The sequence below is a fragment of the Hyla sarda genome, chromosome 5 (assembly GCF_029499605.1).
Source record: "Hyla sarda isolate aHylSar1 chromosome 5, aHylSar1.hap1, whole genome shotgun sequence".
NCBI classification, from domain to species: domain Eukaryota; kingdom Metazoa; phylum Chordata; class Amphibia; order Anura; family Hylidae; genus Hyla; species Hyla sarda.
This window is the reverse complement of record NC_079193.1, coordinates 5096015-5122842: the sequence shown is the minus strand read 5'-3', so window position 1 is coordinate 5122842 and position 26828 is coordinate 5096015. Positions and strand designations below refer to the sequence as shown.

The window sequence follows — 26828 nt, the reverse complement described above, 5'->3', positions numbered from 1 at the left end:
CGACATCATCTCCAAGTGCAGAGAACATTGCGAAAGGAAGCCACGGCAAGACTTAGAGTTCCCATTAAATTTGTCCGGCAAGGACAGGCGGAGGCTAGGAGTGGCCACTCGCTGCGGAAGGGGTGCAGGAGCTGGCGGAGGAGATGATTGCTGCTGAAGTTGCGACTGAAGTTGCTGCACAATGGTGAATACTTCCGACAGCTGGTGGGTTAGATGGGCGATCTGTCGGGATTGCTGGGCGACCACCGTGGTGATATCAGAGATATAAGGCAGAGGGACGTCAGCGGGATCCATGGCCGGATCTACTGTCACGATGCCGGCTGGCAGGTAGTGGATCCTCTGTGCCAGAGAGGGATTGGCGAGGACCGCGCTAGTGGACCGGTTCTAAGTCACTACTGGTTTTCACCAGAGCCCGCCACAAAGCGGGATGGTCTTGCTGCGGCGGTAGTGACCAGGTCGTATCCACTAGCAACGGGTCACCTCTCTGACTGCTGATGATAGGCGAGGTACAAGGGAGTAGACAGAAGCAAGGTCGGACGTAGCAGAAGGTCGGGGGCAGGCGGCAAGGTTCGTAGTCAGGGTGGATAGCAGAAGTTCTGGTACACAGGCTTTAGACACACAATACGCTTTCACTAGGCACAAGGGCAACAAGATCCGGCAAGGGAGTGCATGGGAGGAGGTTAGATATAGTCAGGGACCAGGTGGAAGCTAATTAAGCAAATTGGGCCAGGCACCAATCATTGGTGCACTGGCCCTTTAAGTCTCAGGGAGCTGGCACGCGCGCGCCCTAGAGAGCGGAGCCGCGCGCGCCAGCACATGACAGCAGGGGACGGGAACGTGACCTGGGACGCGATTCGCGAGCGGGCGCGTCCCGCTGTGCGAATCGCGTCCCCAACGGCCATGACAGTGCAGCGCTCCCGGTCAGCGAGACTGACCGGGGAGCTGCAGGGAGAAAGACGCCGTGAGCGCTCCGGGGAGGAGCGGGGACCCGGAGCGCTAGGCGTAACAGGGCTCTGGTGAAAACCAGTAGTGACTTAGAACCGGTCCACTAGCACGGTCCACGCCAATCCCTCTCTGGCACAGAGGATCCACCTCCTGCCAGCCGGCATCGTGACATATATATCCTGTATATAGTGATATGGACCATGCTGGTATAACCTGGGTATATACTGTATATAATATATATGTACAGCTGGTATAAGTTATATATCTCCTGTATATAGTGATATGGGCCATGCTGGTATAACCTGGTATATACTGTATATAATATATATGTACAGCTGGTATAAGTTATATATCTCCTGTATATAGTGATATGGACCATGCTGGTATAACCTGGGTATATACTGTATATAATTATATATGTACAGCTGGTATAAGTTATATATCTCCTGTATATAGTGATATGGACCATGCTGGTATAACCTGGTATATACTGTATATAATATATATGTACAGCTGGTATAAGTTATATATCTCCTGTATATAGTGATATGGACCATGCTGGTATAACCTGGTATATACTGTATATAATATATATATTCAGCTGGTATAAGTTATATATCTCCTGTATATAGTGATATGGACCATGCTGGGAATAACCTGGTATATACTGTATATAATATATATGTACAGCTGGTATAAGTTATATATCTCCTGTATATAGTGATATGGACCATGCTGGTATAACCTGGGTATATACTGTATATAATTATATATGTACAGCTGGTATAAGTTATATATCTCCTGTATATAGTGATATGGACCATGCTGGTATAACCTGGTATATACTGTATATAATATATATGTACAGCTGGTATAAGTTATATATATCCTGTATATAGTGATATGGACCATGCTGGTATAACCTGGGTATATACTGTATATAATATATATGTACAGCTGGTATAAGTTATATATCTCCTGTATATAGTGCTATGGACCATGCTGGTATAACCTGGGTATATACTGTATATAATATATATGTACAGCTGGTATAAGTTATATATCTCCTGGATATAGTGATATGGACCATGCTGGTATAACCTGGGTATATACTGTATATAATTATATACGTACAGCTGGTATAAGTTATATATCTCCTGTATATAGTGATATGGACCATGCTGGTATAACCTGGTATATACTGTATATAATATATATGTACAGCTGGTATAAGTTATATATCTCCTGTATATAGTGATATGGACCATGCTGGTATAACCTGGCATATACTGTATATAGTATATATGTACAGCTGGTATAAGTTATATATCTCCTGTATATAGTGATATGGACCATGCTGGTATAACCTGTGTATATACTGTATATAATATATATGTACAGCTGGTATAAGTTATATATGTCCTGTATATAGTGATATGGACCATGCTGATAAAACCTGGTATATACTGTATATAATATATATGTACAGCTGGTATAAGTTATATATCTCCTGGATATAGTGATATGGACCATGCTGGTATAACCTGGTATATACTGTATATAATTATATATGTACAGCTGGTATAAGTTATATATCTCCTGTATATAGTGATATGGACCATGCTGGTATAACCTGGGTATATACTGTATATAATTATATATGTACAGCTGGTATAAGTTATATATCTCCTGTATATAGTGATATGGACCATGCTGGTATAACCTGGTATATACTGTATATAATATATATGTACAGCTGGTATAAGTTATATATCTCCTGTATATAGTGATATGGACCATGCTGGTATAACCTGGCATATACTGTATATAGTATATATGTACAGCTGGTATAAGTTATATATCTCCTGTATATAGTGATATGGACCATGCTGGTATAACCTGGTATATACTATATATAATATATATGCACAGCTGGTATAAGTTATATATCTCCTGTATATAGTGATATGGACCATGCTGGTATAACCTGGGTATATACTGTATATAATATATATGTACAGCTGGTATAAGTTATATATCTCCTGTATATAGTGATAAGGACCATCCTGGTATAACCTGGGTATATACTGTATATAGTATATATGTACAGGTGGTATAAGTTATATATCTCCTGTATATAGTGATATGGGCCATGCTGGTATAACCTGGGTATATACTGTATATAATATATATGTACAGCTGGTATAAGTTATATATCTCCTGTATATAGTGATATGGACCATGCTGGTATAACCTGGGTATATACTGTATATAATATATATGTACAGCTGGTATAAGTTATATATCTCCTGTATATAGTGATATGGACCATGCTGGTATAACCTGGTATATACTGTATATAATATATATATATATATGTACAGCTGGTATAAGTTATATATCTTCTGCATATAGTGATAAGGACCATCCTGGTATAACCTGGGTATATACTGTATATAATATATATGTACAGCTGGTATAAGTTATGTATCTTCTGTATATAGTGATATGGACCATGCTGGTATAACCTGGTAAATACTGTATATAATATATATGTACAGCTGGTATAAGTTATATATCTCCTGTATATAGTGATGTGGACCCTGCTGATATAACCTGGTAAATACTGTATATAATATATATGTACAGCTGGTATAAGTTATATATCTCCTGTATATAGTGATATGGACCATGCTGGTATAACCTGGTATATACTGTATATAATATATATGTACAGCTGGTATAAGTTATATATCTCCTGTATATAGTGATAAGGACCATCCTGGTATAACCTGGTATATGCTGTATATAATATATATGTACAGCTGGTATAAATTATATATCTCCTGTATATAGTGATAAGGACCATCCTGGTATAACCTGGTATATACTGTATATAATATATATGTACAGCTGGTATAAGTTATATATCTCCTGTATATAGTGATAAGGACCATCCTGGTATAACCTGGTATATACTGTATATAATATATATGTACAGCTGGTATAAGTTATATATCTCCTGTATATAGTGATAAGGACCATCCTGGTATAACCTGGTATATACTGTATATAATATATATGAACAGCTGGTATAAGTTATATATCTCCTGTATACAGTGATATGGACCATGCTGGTATAACCTGGGATATACCGTGTATAATATATATATATATATATATATATATATATATATATGTACAGCTGGTATAAGTTATATATCTCCTGTATATAGTGATATGGACCATGCTGGTATAACCTGGGTATATACTGTATATAATATATATGCACAGCTGGTATAAGTTATATATCTCCTGTATATAGTGATATGGACCATGCTGGTATAACCTGGTATATACTGTATGTAATATATATGTACAGCTGGTATAAGTTATATATCTCCTGTATATAGTGATATGGACCATGCTGGTATAACCTGGTATATACTGTATATAATATATATGTACAGCTGGTATAAGTTATATATCTCCTGTATATAGTGATATGGACCATGCTGGTATAACCTGGTATATACTGTATATAATATATATGTACAGCTGGTATGTTATATATCTCCTGTATATAGTGATATGGACCATGCAGGTATAACCTGGGTATATACTGTATATAATATATATGTACAGCTGGTATAAGTTATATATCTCCTGTATATAGTGATATGGACCATACTGGTATAACCTGATATATACTGTATATAATATATATGTACAGCTGGTATGTTATATATCTCCTGTATATAGTGATATGGACCATGCTGGTATAACCTGGGCACCTTCTAAACTTTTCTTTATGGTTGGTATCATAGAACTTACCGGGTTATTGTTGTTCCCCGATTCTGGAATTGTTTCGGGGAGCATTTTTTTCCATGCTGTCGTCAGTATGAATTGATACTTGGGGGGTTTGTAAAGTTGCGGAATGAGACGTTGGAGGAGGGGAATGGGGCGGTGAAAATATGAAGAATACGTAAGGAACGTTCCCTTTTTCTGCAGCAAGATAAATGGTGAGAGAAGGAAATAAAAGTTATTACTGTTAGAATTGTTCCTCTTAGACCCTTGCTTTTCAAACATTGTGTCTCCAGCTGTTGCAAAACTACCAGCAAGCCCAGACAGCCAAAGTTCTTTGGCTATCCGGGTATGCTGGGAGTTGTAGTTTTGCAACAGCTGGAGGAGCCCTGTTGGGAAACACTGTAGTAGGATAAGATAATGCATTTTGTAAACTTGCTATATAAGGACGTCGTCTATATATCTATAACCAATTTATGGAATGCTGGAAGTTGTAGTTTTGCAACTGCTGGAGACACACTGTTTGGAAAACACTGCTCTTGGACATTAGTCATGAGTCATAGTTTTGGGACTAATGTCTCTTTAAGACCCGTTTGTTCTCTTGGACAATATTGATACTTTGTAATACGGGGATTAGCAGTAAGTCACTTGGTTACATATCCGTTACAATATAGGAGCAGCCGGCGGTGATAGATCCGGGATCATTTCCAGCGCTTAAACCCCTCGCCCCAAAATATTGCGCCATACATGTGGGTAAATAGGACGCATACAATACACTGGGTCACATGGTCTCTCTGTTACCTGTGGAGTATTGACCGGAACATCCAAAAATTTGAAGTCAAAATTTGTGTCCAGCTTGTGCCTACAGGTGTCCACGGCATTAGTGATGGCGTCTTCCGGAGGGGCGCCACAGCCTAATCCTGAACACCCCAAAAGTAGGATCACCATGAGCCAGCGCGGCATCCTGTGCATCCTCCACGCAGCAGTTCCTAGATTGTGCAGCCTCCAGGGCGCGGGGCAGTGAAGTGTCTAAGGACGCGGCGGGGAGTTCCTGTTTACTTTGTGGTTTTTACAGATCCTGGCCCGAAAACCAAATAGTGGAAAATAAGAACCGGACGCTTTAAAGCCGCCCGATGACAAGGGATCAGTCCAGAATAATCCGTAGATGTTACAGTATGTGATACCTGACACCAGAACTTCCTCTCGTAAATACTTTGTATCCACTGATTGTTACATTGTATTATATGTTCGGGGAACGTTAACTGTACAAATCCCGATGTAGTGGCACCTTCTCCTCGTGATCAGCTGATCTTGGAGAGATCTACTATATGGACCACTTGTGATCATGGAGATCAGCTACTTACTTCTTCTCTACAGCAACCCTGCAGGGGAAATTGGGTATTACATGACACCTAGATAGTGCAGGTAACAGACCCTATAGGAAGGGAAGCTGCCGCTTCAAATGATTTTATCATGTATAGTTCTATTAAATGGTGCATTAGGGTTCAGTTATTCCAACTATCGCCGGACCCCCCCCCCCCCCCCCCCGATCAGACCTCTTAATCCCCATCCTTTGGATTGTAGATAAGATGTCTAGGGACAGAGTACCCCGTAAAGGAAATCTGTCACCGGTACCGACAGGTTAGTGCAGGTGACACTGGTGACAGATTTCCTTTAAAGAGTAGCTCCCACCATCCTTTCTTTATTTGATTTTTTTTTTCTGTCCCTGCCTATTGCCCATCTATCCCTAACCCCCTCCCTGCCTTTAATTTTTATTTTACAATCTTAAAAATGCCTTTTTGTCTGCCTGGCAGTGTGCTCACTATCAGGCAGACTTCCCCAGCAGGCGCGATGTCACTGATGCCTGCTGGGGCCGACACTTCCGCCCTTAGTTCACCTATACAGGATGCCTCCAGCTGTTTCACCACAACAACTCCCAGCTTTCCCTGACATCTATTGGCTGTCAGGGCATGCTGGGAGTTGTAGTAATGAAACAACTGGAGGCACCCTGTGGTGAAAACAATATATCTTTGTTTCGGCCGCAACCCCCTACCCCGAACCCCACCGCGCAACCCGCTCTATCAAACTCAAATACCACACACCCCCCCACCCTGAAAATAACAGCAGGATTAGGGCTAGGCACATGCCTGACCTGCTTGAGACAGGACTACTGATGCTGAGGCCTATTTGTATCACACATGATAGGATTAGATATTTTTGCACATGATAGGATGAGATACAGCAGGCAGTATCACACATTATAGGATTAGATACACAACTCAGCAGGCAGTATCACACATGATGGGATTAGATATTTTTGCACATGATAGGATGAGATACAGCAGGCAGTATCACACATTATAGGATTAGATACACAGCTCAGCAGGCAGTATCACACATGATGGGATTAGATATTTTTGCACATGATAGGATGAGATACAGCAGGCAGTATCACACATGATAGGATTAGATATTTTTGCACATGATAGGATGAGATACAGCAGGCAGTATCACACATGATAGGATTAGATACACAGCTCAGCAGGCAGTATCACACATGATAGGATTAGATACACAGCTCAGCAGGCAGTATCACACATGATGGCATTAGATACACAGCTCAGCAGGCAGTATCACACATGATAGGATTAGATACACAGCTCAGCAGGCAGTATCACACATGATGGGATTAGATCAGTGTTTCCCAACCAGGGTGCCTCCAGCTATTGCAAAACTACAACTCCCAGCATGCCCGGACAGCCAAAGGCTGTCCGGGCATACTTGGAAGTTGTAGTTTTGCAACAACTGGAGGCACCCTGGTTAAGAAACACTGGATTAGATAATTTCACACATGATGTGATTAGATACAGCAGCTGCCCAGACAGTATCACGCATGATTAGATACATCTGGTGAGTATGGTGGATAATGATTGGACAGATGATACAATGTGACATTAAACATAAGTTGCGTCAGATTTTTGTTTATTATTGTACATAGATCATGTGACCGGGTCAGGTGACGGCAGCCGTGCAGGATAACGGGTCTCCCCCCCCCCCCATGGGCTCCTTGTAGTGTTGTTATTTTAACCATTTGGGGTTCTAGAAATTTTCATTGCGAATCATTAACCCAGAATGTCAAAGATGCAGGCGAAACAGCTGGAGACATTATGTCTGATCGGTTTCAAGGAAGTTTCTAGGTTCTTCTTTGCCAGGACGGAGTCCGTATTCCCATCGGTGACCTGAGATAAAATATAAATACATCACAGAAAAGGCCAAACATCCAACACTGCATCATACATTACTGATCCTGAGTTATATCCTGTATTATACTCCAGAGCTGCACTCACTATTCTGCTGGTGAGGTCACTGTGTATATACATTACATTACTTATCCTGTACTGATCCTGAGTTATATCCTGTATTATACTCCAGAGCTGTACTCACTATTCTGCTGGTGAGGTCACTGTGTACATACATTACATTACTTATCCTGTACTGATCCTGAGTTATATCCTGTATTATACTCCAGAGCTGCACTCACTATTCTGCTGGTGAGGTCACTGTGTACATACATTACATTACTTATCCTGTACTGATCCTGAGTTATATCCTGTATTATACTCCAGAGCTGTACTCACTATTCTGCTGGTGAGGTCACTGTGTACATCCATTACATTACTTATCCTGTACTGATCCTGAGTTATATCCTGTATTATACCCCAGAGCTGTACTCACTATTCGGCTGGTGAGATCACTGTGTACATATATTACATTACTTATCCTGTACTGATCCTGAGTTATATCCTGTATTATACTCCAGAGCTGTACTCACTATTCTGCTGGTGAGGTCACTGTGTACATACATTACATTACTTATCCTGTACTGATCCTGAGTTATATCCTGTATTATTCTCCAGAGCTGTACTCACTATTCTGCTGGTGAGATCACTGTGTACATACATTACATTACTTATCCTGTACTGATCCTGAGTTATATCCTGTATTATACTCCAGAGCTGTACTCACTATTCTGCTGGTGAGATCACTGTGTACATACATTACATTACTTATCCTGTACTGATCCTGAGTTATATCCTGTATTATACTCCAGAGCTGTACTCACTATTCTGCTGGTGAGGTCACTGTGTACATACATTACATTACTTATCCTGTACTGATCCTGAGTTATATCCTGTATTATACCCCAGAGCTGTACTCACTATTCTGCTGGTGAGGTCACTGTGTACATACATTACATTACTTATCCTGTACTGATCCTGAGTTATATCCTGTATTATACTCCAGAGCTGCACTCACTATTCTGCTGGTGAGGTCACTTGAGGGGGGGGGGTGCTTGCACTGTTGTTCTTTAGATCAGTGATGGGCACCTCTCTGCAGACACTGGACACCTGGACAAAGCCTCGCGGGGTGAAACGCGTTGGAGGTCTGGTGGGTAACTGGGGAGCGGAGGGAGTTCTATTGATTTACGCCACTATTACATGTGGTTCTCATTGCGATCCGCTTTTGTGTGCTTTTTTAAATATATTGGTCTTATCTATCTATTTTGTACGCTTTTGGCACTTTATTCATGTGATTTGCACTGCAATTGACATGTGCACATTTATTATTTTTAATGAGGCAATGTTGCCCTTATATGTGCCTTATGTGTATATAATCTCTTCAATCTCACTTTGATATACTTGTCTCTTTGCGCCATTGCTTAGCACACGTGGACTATATATCTTTTACCCCCTTCTTTGTCTCCCCCTGCTCCCTGGTTCCCACTTTTGTTTGTCCACGCTGTGTGTGTATTTTTACATGTCTTTGAATTATCCTAAATAAAATGTATTTTATTTTACATATGGTCCGTTTTCAAGTGGTTTCTTTCCCCCTTTTTTGATTCTACCCTTTGTCGTATTAATGTTATATCTGGTAAGAGCCCACGCGGTGACATGGCTCTCCCAGGTGACACACTGCCGTTACGTGTACACAGCGCCCCTGCATTTATGTGGATGTGACCGGAGGGGCTCAGGCCGACCTGTGAACAGAGAGTAAAACATGTTGAGTCTTTTGTTACCAGGTTGTTGTTATCGCTGCTGTTCGGATTATAACCCTCATCAGGTGATTCCTCGGTCGCCGGGACAGGGATGGACAATCCGACGCCCAACTGAAGACACAGAATGTAGATGATGAAGAGACCCATCTGTACTGTGCTAATCCGGTTCTGCTGTGTCGGTTCTGCTGTGTCGGTTCTGCTGTGTCGGTTCTGCTGTGTCAGTTCTGCTCTGTGAGCTCTGCTGTGTCGGTTCTGCTCTGTGAGCTCTGCTGTGTCGGTTCTGCTGTGTCGGTTCTGCTCTGTGAGCTCTGCTGTGTCGGTTCTGCTGTGTCGGTTCTGCTCTGTGAGCTCTGCTGTGTCAGTTCTGCTGTGTCGGTTCTGCTCTGTGAGCTCTGCTGTGTCAGTTCTGCTGTGTCGGTTCTGCTCTGTGAGCTCTGCTGTGTCGGTTCTGATTTGTCGGTTCTGCTCTGTGAGCTCTGCTGTGTCGGTTCTGATTTGTCGGTTCTGCTCTGTGAGCTCTGCTGTGTCGGTTCTGCTCTGTGAGCTCTGCTGTGCCGTCTGGTGCTCTGGAGATGGTTAATTCTGAATTTCCCCTGCGCAGTTCTCTTGGATTCACCTTCTGTTTACTCTTGGCATTATCGTGGTCGGATTACACGCTCTGCAAGTTACACATCTGAAGGATCAGTCTATGTAAAGATCTGCAGAGCGATGGAGGAACAGAACCGACTGGGGGAGGGGGACAAATATGTAGACGAAGATGTTGTCGAATGTTATAATTCATAGGATCTTGTGAAAAACAGTGATTATAATCCTCCACCAATCAGTGCTGAGACCTCTAGATTATGGGAAGGTAGTCACAGCCCCCCCCCCTCCCTGTATGACATCACTAATATAATAGTAATATAATGACATGTAACCATAGCCCCGCCCCTGTATGACATCACTGATATAATATAATATAATGACATGTGATCGCAGCCCCGCCCCCTGAATGACATCACTGATATAATATAATAGTAATATGACATGTGATCACAGCCCCGCCCCCTGTATGACATCACTGATATAATATAATAGTAATATAATAACTAGAGATGAGTTAACTTACAGTAATTCGATTCGTCACGAACTTCTCGGCTTGGCTTTTGCGGACTTTAGCCTTCATAAATGAGTTCAGCCTTCAGGTGCTCCGGTGGCTGGAAAAGGTGGATACAGTCCTAGGAAAGATTCTTCTAGGACTGTACTATCTGATACAGATAGTTACAACTTTGCTTCTCCAGTGTTTCCCCACCAGTGTTCCTCCAGCTGTTGCAAAACTACAACTCCCAGCATGCCCAGACAACCAGCGAAAGATATAGAAAGATATGACAATGAGTTTTGTAAACTGCCTGTATAAAGACGTCGTCTATATATCTATACTGGGAGCTGTAGTTTTGCAACAGCTGGAGGCTTCATGGTTGGGAAACACTATAGTTGGATTTGCCGATGAGTTTTGTAAACTGCCTGTATAAAGACGTTGTCTATATATCTATACTGGGAGCTGTAGTTTTGCAACAGCTGGAGGCTCCATGGTTGGGAAACACTATAGTAGGATATGACAATGAGTTTTGTAAACTGCTTGTATAAAGACGTCGTCTATATATCCATGCTGGGAGTTGTAGTTTTGCAACAGCTGGAGGCACCCTGATTGGGAAAGACTGATATTGTCGACTATTTAAGGCATCTGCAATAACTTTACAAACTTTTAAATACTTGGATGAATAAATAAGAGAAGACAATTTCAGATGAGGAGACTTTACTGGGTGGTGCCCTGGGATTCTTCACTGGACAGACCCTTAGTCATGTGATCAGCGGAGGAGATGTCTCCATATGTAGGGTCTGAGAGCACAATACCAGCCTGAAGACATAAGAAGTAAATGGGAAGGATGTCCATGTGTCCCTGTACACTGCTCTTGTACTGACAGCACTCCGGGCCCCAGTCATATCTGATCCTGGATCCTGTGGACACTAAATATTAGGAAGACATATGATAGTGAGCGCCTCTTAAGGCGAGCCCCTCGTGATGTCTCGCCCCCCAATGCAAGTCAATGGGAGGGGGCGTGACGGCTGTCACGCCCCCTCCCATAGACTTGCATTGAGGGGGCGGGGCTATGACGGCACAAGCTCCCGACGCCGACTCCTGCATTCGGAACAGTTTGTTCCAAATGCTGAACAACAGAGTAAGGGATTTATGGGCAACGCAGCAGCACTATCACCATGATGGGGCCTGTCCCCAGCCATATGGATTGCTCACAATAGTAGTGCCGAATTATTTGATCAGAAGTTATGTGAAAGTTAAAAAGTAAAAAAAAAAAAAAAGTTTAATAAAATGATAAAAATTATCCCCAGCCCAACCTCCCAACATAAAAACACATATAAAATACATTTTATATAAAAGACTAAATCATAAAAAAATGAAAATAAAATAAATAAAACTACTATATATATATATATATATATATATATATATATATATATATATATATATATAATATTTGGTAAGGTTGTAATGTGTGTAATGAACCAGTCTGATCACTATTTATCCCGTTCCGTGAACACTATAATTAATAAATAATTACATAAATAAGTAATTAAATAAATGCATGAATAATACTTAAATAATTACACAAATAAATAAATAGATGAAAAATAAATAAATACATAAATAAAAAATTAATTACTAAGTAAAATAAGTAAAAAAGTAAATAAGTAAATAATTAAATAAATGAATAAATACATACAAACATAAATAAGTAAATAAATGAATGAATAAATAAATAAACAAATGAAAAATACAGCAACTGGAAAGAGATATTTTGTTAATCTGCCCCCGAGAAATGAACAAATATATTGATTAAAAGGTTGTAAGTAACCAAAAATGATAACAAGGAAGACAGAAAAGTTTTTCCACAACATACAAATCCCCGATCAGCTCCATCAAGAAAAAAATAGAAAACTTTATGGATGAAAACGTTCTGTTGTAACACTTTTAGTTTTTTTGCTGTTTAATAAAAGTGATACTAAAACAGAATAAAATAAATCAAATATATATATATCCAAAGATTATAGGCCGCAGCACAAAAGGATGGACTCCGACCTTGTATGTAGAGCAGTGATGCACAAGCACAGTAAATCCCAATAAATCACAGTAAATCACAATAAATCACAGTAAATCCCAATAAATCACAGTTAATCACAATAAATCACAATAAATTACAATAAATCACAATAAATCCCAATAAATCACAGTAAATCCCAATAAATCACAGTAAATCACAATAAATCACAATAAATCACAGTAAATCACAATAAATCCCAATAAATCACAGTAAATCACAATAAATCACAGTAAATCACAATAAATCACAGTAAATCACAATAAATCACAGGAAATCCCAATAAATCACAGGAAATCCCAATAAATCACAATTAACTACAGTACATCACAGTAAATCACAATAAATCACAGTAAATCACAATAAATCACAGTAAATCCCAATAAATCACAATAAATCACAGTAAATCCCAATAAATCACAGTAAATCCCAATAAATCACAGTAAATTTCCAATAAATCCCAATAAATCACAGTGAATCACAATAAATCACAGTAAATCCCAATAAATCACAGTAAATCCCAATAAATCCCAATAAATCACAATAAATCACAGTAAATCACAATAAATTACAATAAATCACAATAAATCACAGTAAATCACAATAAATTACAATAAATCAAAATAAATTACAATAAATCACAGTAAATCACAAGAAATCCCAAGAAATCACAGTAAATCCCAATAAATCCCAATAAATCACAGTAAATCCCAATAAATCACAGTGAATCCCAATAAATCACAGTAAATCCCAATAAATCACAGTAAATCACAATAAATCACAATAAATCACAGTAAATCACAATAAATCACAGTAAATCGCAATAAATCACAGTAAATCACAATAAATTACAATAAATCACAATAAATCACAATAAGTCACAGTAAATCACAATAAATTACAATAAATCACAATAAATCACAGTAAATCACAATAAATCCCAATAAATCACAATAAATCACAATAAATCACAGTAAATCCAAAGAAATCCCAAGAAATCACAGTAAATCCCAAGAAATCACAGTAAATCCCAATAAATCCCAATAAATCACTGCTCTACATACAGGTACGCAGTCGCCCATCCTTTTGTGCTGTAATCTTTGGATATTTTGGAATACTGGAGGGGCCCTCTGGTGGACTGGTCCAGTGCTGTCTTCTGTGTTTCCATTTATATATATATATAAATATTTGGCATCGCTGTAATTGTGCCGACCTATTGAAGAAAATGATAATGTTATTTCTACTGCATGTGAACAGAATAAAGGCAAAAAAAAAATAGGTAAAAAATAGCTTTTCTTCCCCCCCCCTACTCTCCTCTTCCTCCTCCTCCTCAAATAGGTAACTACATCCCCATGGACAGTGTTTCCCAACCAGGGTGCCTCCAGTTGTTGCAAAACTACAACTCCCAACATGCCTGGACGGCCACTAGGACATATAATGTTGCAGGTTATTACTCCCCCTAGGACATATGATGCTGCAGGTTATTACTCCCCCTAGGACATACGATGCTGCAGGTTATTACTTCTCCCCCCAGGACGTATGATGCTGCAGGTTATTACTCCCCCTAGGACATACGATGCTGCAGGTTATTACTCCCCCTAGGACATACGATGCTGCAGGTTATTACTCCCCCTAGGACATATGATGCTGCAGGTTATTACTCCCCCTAGGACATATGATGCTGCAGGTTATTACTCCCCCTAGGACATATGATGCTGCAGGTTATTACTTCCCCTAGGACATACGATGCTGCAGGTTATTACTCCCCCTAGGACATATGATGCTGCAGGTTATTACTCCCCCTAGGACATATGATGCTGCAGGTTATTACTCCCCAAGGACATATGATGCTGCAGGTTATTACTCCCCCTAGGACATATGATGCTGCAGGTTATTACTCCTCCTAGGACATATGATGCTGCAGGTTATTACTCCACCAAGGACATATGATGCTGCAGATTATTACTTCTCCCCCTAGGACATATAATACTGCAGGTTATTACTCCCCCTAGGACATATGATGCTGCAGGTTATTACTCCCCCTAGGACATATGATGCTGCAGGTTATTACTCCCCAAGGACATATGATGCTGCAGGTTATTACTCCCCCAAGGACATATGATGCTGCAGGTTATTACTCCCCCTAGGACATATGATGCTGCAGGTTATTACTTCTCCCCCCAGGACATATGATGCTGCAGGTTATTACTCCCCCTAGGACATATAACGCTGCAGGTTATTAGTCCCCCTAGGACATATAATGCTGCAGGTTATTACTTCTCCCCCCCAGGACATATGATGCTGCAGGTTATTACTTCTCCCCCCAGGACATATGATGCTGCAGGTTATTACTCCCCCTAGGACATATAATACTGCAGGTTATTACTCCCCCTAGGACATATGATGCTGCAGGTTATTACTCCCCCAAGGACATATGATGCTGCAGGTTATTACTCCCCCTAGGACATATGCTGCAGGTTATTACTTCTACACCTAGGACATATGATGCTGCAGGTTATTACTCCCCCTAGGACATATAATGCTGCAGGTTATTAGTCCCCCTAGGACATATAATGCTGCAGGTTATTACTCCCCCAAGGACATATGATGCTGCAGGTTATTACTCCCCCTAGGACATATGATGCTGCAGGTTATTACTCCCCCTAGGACATATAATACTGCAGGTTATTACTCCCCCTAGGACATATGATGCTGCAGGTTATTACTCCCCCAAGGACATATGATGCTGCAGGTTATTACTCCCCCTAGGACATATGCTGCAGGTTATTACTTCTACACCTAGGACATATGATGCTGCAGGTTATTACTCCCCCTAGGACATATAATGCTGCAGGTTATTACTCCCCCCAGGACATATAATGCTGCAGGTTATTACTCCCCCAAGGACATATGATGCTGCAGGTTATTACTCCCCCTAGGACATATGATGCTGCAGATTATTACTCCCCCCAGGACATATAATGCTGCAGGTTATTACTCCCTCTAGGACATATAATGCTGCAGGTTATTACTCCTCCAAGGACATATGATGCTGCAGGTTATTACTCCCCCTAGGACATATGATGCTGCAGATTATTACTCCCCCCAGGACATATAATGCTGCAGGTTATTACTCCCTCTAGGACATATGATGCTGCAGGTTATTACTCCCCCAGGACATATGATGCTGCAGATTATTACTCCCCCCAGGACATATAATGCTGCAGGTTATTACTCCCTCTAGGACATATGATGCTGCAGGTTATTACTCCCCCTAGGACATATGATGCTGCAGGTTATTACTCCCCCTAGAACATATGATGCTGCAGGTTATTACTCCCCCTAGGACATATGATGCTGCAGGTTATTACTCCTCCTAGGACATATAATGCGGCAGGTTATTAGTCCCCCTAGGACAGATGATGCTGCAGGTTATTACTCTCCCTAGGACATATAATGCTGCAGGTTATTACTCCCTCTAGGACATATGATGCTGCAGGTTATTACTCCCCCTAGGACATATGATGCTGCAGATTATTACTCCCCCCAGGACATATAATGCTGCAGGTTATTACTCCCTCTAGGACATATGATGCTGCAGGTTATTACTCCCCCTAGAACATATGATGCTGCAGGTTATTACTCCCCCTAGAACATATGATGCTGCAGGTTATTACTCCCCCTAGGACATATGATGCTGCAGGTTATTACTCCTCCTAGGACATATAATGCTGCAGGTTATTAGTCCCCCTAGGACATATGATGCTGCAGGTTATTACTCTCCCTAGGACATATAATGCTGCAGGTTATTACTCCCCCTAGGACATATGATGCTGCAGGTTATTACTCCCCCCAGGACATATGATGCTGCAGGTTATTACTCCCCTAGGACATATGATGCTGCAGGTTATTACTTCTCCCCCCAGGACATATGATGCTGCAGGTTATTAATCCCCCCCAGGACATATGATGCTGCAGGTTATTACTCCCCCTAGGACATATAATGCTGCAGTTTATTACTCCCCCTAGGACATATGATGCTGCAGGTTATTACTCCCCCCAGGACATATGATGCTGCAGGTTATTACTCCCCCTAGGACATATGATGCTGCAGGTTATTACTCCCCCCAGGACATATGATGCTGCAGGTTATTACTCCCCCTAGGACATATGATGCTGCAGGTTATTACTCCCCCTAGGACATATGATGCTGCAGGTTATTACTCCTCCTAGGACATATAATGCTGCAGGTTATTACTCCCCCTAGGACATATGATGCTGCAGGTTATTACTCCCCCCAGGACATATGATGCTGCAGGTTATTACTCCCCCTAGGACATATGATGCTGCAGGTTATTACTCCCCCTAGGACATATGATGCTGCAGGTTATTACTCCTCCTAGGACATATAATGCTGCAGGTTATTACTCCCCCTAGGACATATGATGCTGCAGGTTATTACTCCCCCCAGGACATATGATGCTGCAGGTTATTACTCCCCCTAGGACATATGATGCTGCAGGTTATTACTCCCCCCCAGGACATATAATGCTGCAGGTTATTACTCCCCCTAGGACATATGATGCTGCAGGTTATTACTCCCCCCAGGACATATGATGCTGCAGGTTATTACTCCCCCTAGGACATATAATGCTGCAGGTTATTACTCCCCCTAGGACATATGATGCTGCAGGTTATTACTCCCCCCAGGACATATGATGCTGCAGGTTATTACTCCCCCTAGGACATATGATGCTGCAGGTTATTACTCCCCCTAGGACATATGATGCTGCAGGTTATTACTCCCCCTAGGACATACGATGCTGCAGGTTATTACTCCCCCTAGGACATATAATGCTGCAGGTTATTACTCCCCTTGGTGTTATCATGGTGGAGTATCAGACAGTAATGACACGGTAGTATTTTTCCATGGAGCTGTTACTCTTGTATTGTATGGCGGTATTATTCACTTGGGGTATTATAGTGGCCATATTTGTTCAGGGAGTGGCGGTATTATTCACATGCTGTATGGTGGAAATATTTGGTCGTGACCTATTAATTATGTTTACAAAAACCATCCAAATAATAATGATAATAATTATGGACATTTATTGAACAGTTATATAAAGATTAGATAGAAGATGATATTTATTTTGGAGTCATGTGATTTCATATATTTGCGTCGTTCTTTCTTCTTGTTGCCCCCTCTATGGCAGCCATAGGATTATACACTCTATACAGCTCTTAGAGGAGAAGGATGGCGGTCGGGGGTATCTCGGTTCAGGGGTCTCACGTTCTTCCTCCTTTTCGGTGTCCGGTTCTGCGGTTTCCTCTCTGGGCTCCTCACTTGGGATCTGGGGCCCAAAATACAACAAACCTCAGCGTCACAGAATATAAGACATCTCGATCTGGTGCTTTATACTGTGATCACTAATATAGGGAGCCCCAAAATGTAGGAAATAGACAAAATTACCAAAATATGAATTCAATACTTTTTTTTATTGTCTATGGCAGTGAAGGGGTTAATGCATGCATTCTTGGTGGTCTAGGATAATGACAAAATTAATGTCTTCCTTCCTTGTGGTCTAGGGTAGTGAAGGGGTTAAAACCTGCCCTTTAGGCCTAGGGTATTGAAGGGGTTAATGCATGCTTTTCCAGTGTTCTAGGGTAGTGAATGGGTTAATATCTGCCTTCCTGGTAGTTTAGGGTAATGAAGGGGTTCATCCCTGCATTCTTGGTGGTCTAGGGTAGTGAAGGAGTTAATGCCGTCTTTTCCAGTGTTCTGTAGTAGAGGAGGGGTTAATTCCTGTTTCTCTTGTGATTTTTGGCAGTAAAAGAGTTAATATCCCTGGCGGAAACAGGAAATGTTATTAACCCCTTCTCTTCCCCAGACTACCAGGGAAAATGTTATTAACCCTTTCACTGCCCTAAACCACCTGAGTTGATGTTGTTAACCCCTTCACTGCCCCAATCCCCAGTATTAACCCCTTTACTGCCATAAATGACCACAGATGTTATTATCAAACCCTTCTGTGCCCGAGGCCAATATGGATTTCATGTTAACCCCTTCTCTGCCCTAGATAATCAGAGATGATTTTTATTAACCCCTTTACTTCCCTTAACTACCATGGATGTTATTATTAACCCTTTCACTGCCCTAGATAATCAGGGATGATGATATTAACCTTTTCACTTCCCTAGATCACCACAGATTTTATAATTAACCCCCTCACTTCCATAGACCACTACTGATGTTCTTATTAACCCTGTCAGTGCCCTAAACCTTTATAAATGTTATTATTAACCTCTTCCCTGACCTTGCTCTCCAGGTATGTTTTTATTAACCCTTTTACTGCCAGAAAGCACCAAGGCTGTTACTATTAACCTCTTACTGCCAGAGAGCACCAGGGATGATATTATTAACCCCTTTGCTGTCCTAAAAAAACAGGAATTATATGATTAACATTTTCACTGTTCTAGATCACCACAAATGTTGTTATTCTCTTCGCTGCTCTTGACCACCAGAGATGATAATATTAACCCCTTCCCTTCAAAAGATTTCAAGAGATATTATTATTAACCCCTTCACTGCTTTTGACCATGAAGAATGTTACTTTTAACCCTTTCACTGCCATAAACCACCAGGAATATTACTATTTACCCTTTCACTGCCATAGACCACCAGGAATGTTATTATTAACCCTTTCACTGCCCTAGACCACCTGCCAAAGATTTCCAGAGATGTTATTATTAACCCCTTCACTGCTTTTGACCATGAGGAATGTTACTTTTAACCCTTTCACTGCCCTAAACTACCAGGAATGTTACTATTTACCCTTTCACTGCCATAGACCGCCAGGAATGTTACTATTAACCCTTTCACTGCCCTAGACCACAAGGAAAGTTACTATTAATCTTTTAACTGCCATATACAACCAGGAATGGTAATTATAACCCTTTCACTGCCCTTAATCACCAGGAATGTTACTTTTTACATTTTCACTGCCATATGTCACCACTGATGTTATTTGTAACTTCTTTACTACCCTAAATAACAGGGAATATTACTATTAGGCTAAGTTTCCACTTTTTTTTTTATCTGGCAGTTTTTGGATTTCTGCCACTGCAGTTTTTGAGCCAAAGTCAGAAGTGGATCCATAAGGGAGGAGAAGTGTAAGTCCTTCCTTTATATGTTCTATTCCTTTTGAATCCATTTCTGGCTTTGGCTCAAAAACTCCAGTAGCAGAAATCCAAAAACTGCCAGAAAAAAAGTGGGAACTCAGCCTTAACCCCATTCACTGCCCTAAACAATTTGAAATATTATTAACCCCTTCACAATCCTAGACCACCAGGGATGATATTATTGACCCCTTCAATGCTATACATCACTACGGATGTTATTATTAACTCCTTCACTGCCATAGATTACCAGAAATTATATTATTAACCCCTTCACTGCCCTAGTTCTCCATGAATGTTATTATTAACCCATTCACTTCAATAGATCCCCATATATGTTCTAGGGGTTGTCCAGAAAAACAGAGCTAATTTCTTCTAAAAACAGCCCCGCACTTGTCCTCAGGTTGTGTGTGGTATTACGACTTCTCTCCATTCACTTTAATAGGAATGAAGTGCAATTCCACACACAACCTGTGGACAGGTGTGGTGCTGTTTTTGGAAGAAATCAGTTCACTGCTCAAGACCACCAGGAATGATATTATACCCCTTACCGTCGCCAGTTTCCCAGGGATGTTTCTATTAATCTGTTCACTGCCCCAAACCACCAGGAATTATATTATTAACCCTTTAATTGCCCTAAGATGTTGTAATTACATATTGCTGCAGAGACTAAATGCGGACATTCTCTAGAGAGAAAACTTATTTTTTATGTTCATTATTCATTTTACATGTAGATTATACATAGAGCCATGTATTATAGAGGCTGTATACATTATATATAGAGCCATGTATTATAGAGGCTGTATACATTATATATAGAGCCATGTATTATAGAGGCTGTATACATTATATATAGAGCCATGTATTATAGAGGCTGTATACATTATATATAGAGCCATGTATTATAGAGGCTGTATACATTATATATAGAGCCATGTACTATAGAGGCTGTATACATTATATATAGAGCCGTGTATTATAGAGGCTGTATACATTATATATAGAGCCATGTATTATAGAGGCTGTATACATTATATATAGAGCCCTGTATTATAGAGGCTGTATACATTATATATAGAGCCATGTACTATAGAGGCTGTATACATTATATATAGAGCCATGTATTATAGAGGCTGTATACATTATATATAGAGCCATGTACTATAGAGGCTGTATACATTATATATAGAGCCATGTATTATAGAGGCTGTATACATTATATATAGAGCCATGTACTATAGAGGCTGTATACATTATATATAGAGCCATATACTATAGAGGCTGTATACATTATATATAGAGCCATGTACTATACAGGCTGTATACATTATATATAGAGCCATGTACTATAGAGGCTGTATACATTATATATATATATATATAGAGCCATGTACTATAGAGGCTGTATACATTATATAAAGAGCCATGTACTATACAGGCTGTATACATTATATATAGAGCCATGTACTATACAGGCTGTATACATTATATATAGAGCCATGTACTATACAGGCTGTATACATTATATAAAGAGCCATGTACTATAGAGGCTGTATACATTATATATAGAGCCATGTACTATAGAGGCTGTATACATTATATATAGAGCCATGTACTATAGAGGCTGTATACATTATATATAGAGCCATGTATTATAGAGGCTGTATACAGTATATATAGAGCCATGTACTATAGAGGCTGTATACATTATATATAGAGCCATGTACTATAGAGGCTGTATACATTATATATAGAGCCATGTATTATAGAGGCTGTATACATTATATATAGAGCCATGTACTATAGAGGCTGTATACATTATATATAGAGCCATGTACTATAGAGGCTGTATACATTATATATAGAGCCATGTACTATAGAGGCTGTATACATTATATATAGAGCCATGTATTATAGAGGATGTATACATTATATATAGAGGTTATGTATTATAGAGGCTGTATACATTATATATAGAGCCATGTACTATAGAGGCTGTATACATTATATATAGAGCCATGTATTATAGAGGCTGTATACATTATATATAGAGCCATGTACTATAGAGGCTGTATACATTATATATAGAGGTTATGTATTATAGAGGCTGTATACATTATATATAGAGCCATGTACTATAGAGGCTGTATACATTATATATAGAGCCATGTACTATAGAGGCTGTATACATTATATATAGAGCCATATACTATAGAGGCTGTATACATTATATATAGAGCCATGTACTATACAGGCTGTATACATTATATATAGAGCCATGTACTATAGAGGCTGTATACATTATATAAAGAGCCACGTACTATACAGGCTGTATACATTATATATAGAGCTATGTACTATACAGGCTGTATACATTATATATAGAGCCATGTACTATACAGGCTGTATACATTATATATAGAGCCATGTATTATAGAGGCTGTATACATTATATATAGAGCCATGTATTATAGAGGATGTATACATTATATATAGAGGTTATGTACTATAGAGGCTGTATACATTATATATAGAGCCATGTACTATAGAGGCTGTATACATTATATATAGAGCCATGTATTATAGAGGCTGTATACATTATATATAGAGCCATATACTATAGAGGCTGTATACATTATATATAGAGCCATGTACTATACAGGCTGTATACATTATATATAGAGCCATGTACTATAGAGGCTGTATACATTATATATATATATATATATATAGAGCCATGTACTATAGAGGCTGTATACATTATATAAAGAGCCATGTACTATACAGGCTGTATACATTATATATAGAGCCATGTACTATACAGGCTGTATACATTATATATAGAGCCATGTACTATACAGGCTGTATACATTATATAAAGAGCCCTGTATTATAGAGGCTGTATACATTATATATAGAGCCATGTACTATAGAGGCTGTATACATTATATATAGAGCCATGTATTGTAGAGGCTGTATACATTATATATAGAGCCATGTATTATAGAGGCTGTATACATTATATATAGAGCCATGTATTATAGAGGCTGTATACATTATATATAGAGCCATGTACTATAGAGGCTGTATACATTATATATAGAGCCATGTACTATAGAGGCTGTATACATTATATATAGAGCCATGTATTGTAGAGGCTGTATACATTATATATAGAGCCATGTATTATAGAGGCTGTATACATTATATATAGAGCCATGTATTATAGAGGCTGTATACATTATATATAGAGCCATGTACTATAGAGGCTGTATACATTATATATAGAGCCATGTACTATAGAGGCTGTATACATTATATATAGAGCCATGTACTATAGAGGCTGTATACATTATATATAGAGCCATGTATTATAGAGGATGTATACATTATATATAGAGGTTATGTATTATAGAGGCTGTATACATTATATATAGAGCCATGTACTATAGAGGCTGTATACATTATATATAGAGGTTATGTATTATAGAGGCTGTATACATTATATATAGAGCCATGTACTATAGAGGCTGTATACATTATATATAGAGCCATGTACTATAGAGGCTGTATACATTATATATAGAGCCATGTACTATAGAGGCTGTATATATTGTATATAGAGCCACGTACTATAGAGGCTGCATACATTATATAGAGACATGTACTATAGAGGCTGTATACATTATATATAGAGCCATGTATTATAGAGGCTGTATACATTATATATAGAGCCATGTACTATAGAGGCTGTATACATTATATATATATAGAGCCATGTATTATAGAGGCTGTATACATTATATATAGAGCCATATACTATAGAGGCTGTATACATTATATATAGAGCCATGTACTATAGAGGCTGTATACATTATATATAGAGCCATGTACTATAGAGGCTGTATACATTATATACAGAGCCATGTACTATAGAGGCTGTATACATTATATATAGAGCCATGTATTATAGAGGCTGTATACATTATATATAGAGCCATGTACTATAGAGGCTGTATACATTATATATAGAGCCATGTACTATAGAGGCTGTATACATTATATATAGAGCCCTGTATTATAGAGGATGTATACATTATACATAGAGCCATGTATTATAGAGGCTGTATACATTATATATAGAGCCATGTATTATAGAGGCTGTATACATTATATATAGAGCCATGTATTATAGAGGCTGTATACATTATACATAGAGCCATGTACTATAGAGGCTGTATACATTATATATAGAGCCATGTACTATAGAGGATGTATACATTATATATAGAGCCCTGTATTATAGAGGCTGTATACATTATATATAGAGCCATGTACTATAGAGGATGTATACATTATATATAGAGCCATGTACTATAGAAGCTGTATACATTATATATAGAGCCATGTACTATAGAGGCTGTATACATTATATATAGATCCATGTACTATAGAGGCTGTATACATTATATATAGAGCCATGTATTATAGAGGCTGTATACATTATCTATAGAGCCATGTATTATAGAGGCTGTATACATTATATATAGAGCCATGTATTATAGAGGCTGTATACATTATATATAGAGCCATATACTATAGAGGCTGTATACATTATATATAGAGCCATGTACTATACAGGCTGTATACATTATATATAGAGCCATGTACTATAGAGGCTGTATACATTATATATATATATAGAGCCATGTACTATAGAGGCTGTATACATTATATATAGAGGTTATGTATTATAGAGGCTGTATACATTATATATAGAGCCATGTATTATAGAGGCTGTATACATTATCTATAGAGCCACGTACTATAGAGGCTGTATACATTATATATAGAGCCATGTACTATAGAGGCTGTGTACATTATATATAGAGCCACGTATTATAGAGGCTGTATACATTATATATAGAGCCATGTACTATAGAGGCTGTGTACATTATATATAGAGCCATGTACTATAGAGGCTGTATACATTATCTATAGAGCCATGTATTATAGAGGCTGTATACATTATCTATAGAGCCACGTATTATAGAGGCTGTATACATTATATATAGAGCCATGTACTATAGAGGCTGTGTACATTATATATAGAGCCATGTACTATAGAGGCTGTATACATTATCTATAGAGCCATGTATTATAGATGCTGTATACATTATATATAGAGCCATGTACTATAGAGGCTGTATACATTATATATAGAGCCATGTACTATAGAGGCTGTATACATTATATACAGAGCCATGTACTATAGAGGCTGTATACATTATATATAGAGCCATGTACTATAGAGGCTGTATACATTATATATAGAGCCATGTACTATAGAGGCTGTATACATTATATATAGAGCCATGTATTATAGAGGCTGTATACATTATATATAGAGCCATGTACTATAGAGGCTGTATACATTATACATAGAGCCATGTATTATAGAGGCTGTATACATTATATATAGAGCCATGTATTATAGAGGCTGTATACATTATATATAGAGCCATGTATTATAGAGGCTGTATACATTATACATAGAGCCATGTACTATAGAGGCTGTATACATTATATATAGAGCCCTGTATTATAGAGGCTGTATACATTATATATAGAGCCATGTATTATAGAGGCTGTATACATTATATATAGAGCCATGTACTATAGAGGCTGTATACATTATATATAGAGCCATGTATTATAGAGGCTGTATACATTATATATAGAGCCATGTATTATAGAGGCTGTATACATTATATATAGAGCCATGTATTATAGAGGCTGTATACATTATATATATAGAACCATGTACTATACAGGCTGTATACATTATATATAAAGCCATGTACTATAGAGGCTGTATACATTATATATAGAGCCATGTACTATAGAGGCTGTATACATTATACATAGAGCCATGTACCATAGAGGCTGTATACATTATATATAGAGCCATGTACTATAGAGGCTGTATACATTATATATAGAGCCATGTATTATAGAGACTGTATACATTATATATAGAGCCATGTATTATAGAGGCTGTATACATTATATATAGAGCCATGTACTATAGAGGCTGTATACATTATATATAGAGCCATGTACTATAGAGGCTGTATACATTATATATAGAGCCATGTACTATAGAGGCTGTATATATTATATATAGAGTCATGTACTATAGAGGCTGTATACATTATATATAGAGCCATGTACTATAGAGACTGTATACATTATATATAGAGCCATGTACTATAGAGGCTGTATACATTATATATAGAGCCACGTACTATAGAGGCTGTATACATTATATATAGAGCCATGTATTATAGAGGCTGTATACATTATATATAGAGCCATGTACTATAGAGGCTGTATACATTATATATATATATAGAGCCATGTACTATAGAGGCTGTATACATTATATATAGAGCCATGTATTATAGAGGCTGTATACATTATATATAGAGCCATATATTATAGAGGCTGTATACATTATATATAGAGCCATGTACTATAGAGGCTGTATACATTATATATAGAGCCATGTACTATAGAGGCTGTATACATTATATATAGAGCCATGTATTATAGAGGCTGTATACATTATATATAGAGCCATGTACTATAGAGGCTGTATACATTATATATAGAGCCATGTACTATAG

General features: G+C 38.7%; 2 protein-coding genes across 3 annotated transcripts in view; both read right to left on the bottom strand.

Moving 5' to 3' along the window:
* LOC130272485 (uncharacterized) overlaps positions 1–6240 on the bottom strand; it is a 31275-nt gene extending 25035 nt beyond the window's left edge. Inside the window, exons 1-2 of one of the 2 annotated variants that reach the window (XM_056518322.1) lie at positions 5551–6240; positions 4780–4950 (exon numbers count right to left, since the gene is read on the bottom strand). In XM_056518322.1, the coding sequence (XP_056374297.1) occupies positions 4780–4950; positions 5551–5721 (342 nt within the window). In that variant the 5' untranslated portion in view covers positions 5722–6240. Of the gene's footprint in view, positions 1–4779 lie in introns of both variants that reach the window. The other variant, XM_056518321.1, reaches the window with a different exon arrangement.
* A 1381-nt stretch (positions 6241–7621) lies between these two features.
* Positions 7622–26828, bottom strand: part of LOC130272881 (M protein, serotype 6-like) — a 181568-nt gene continuing 162361 nt past the window's right edge. Inside the window, exons 2-4 of the mRNA XM_056518861.1 lie at positions 18254–18314; positions 9827–10371; positions 7622–7988 (exon numbers count right to left, since the gene is read on the bottom strand). Coding sequence (XP_056374836.1) covers positions 7872–7988; positions 9827–10371; positions 18254–18314 — 723 coding nt within the window. The 3' untranslated portion in view covers positions 7622–7871. The remainder of the gene's footprint in view (positions 7989–9826; positions 10372–18253; positions 18315–26828) is intronic.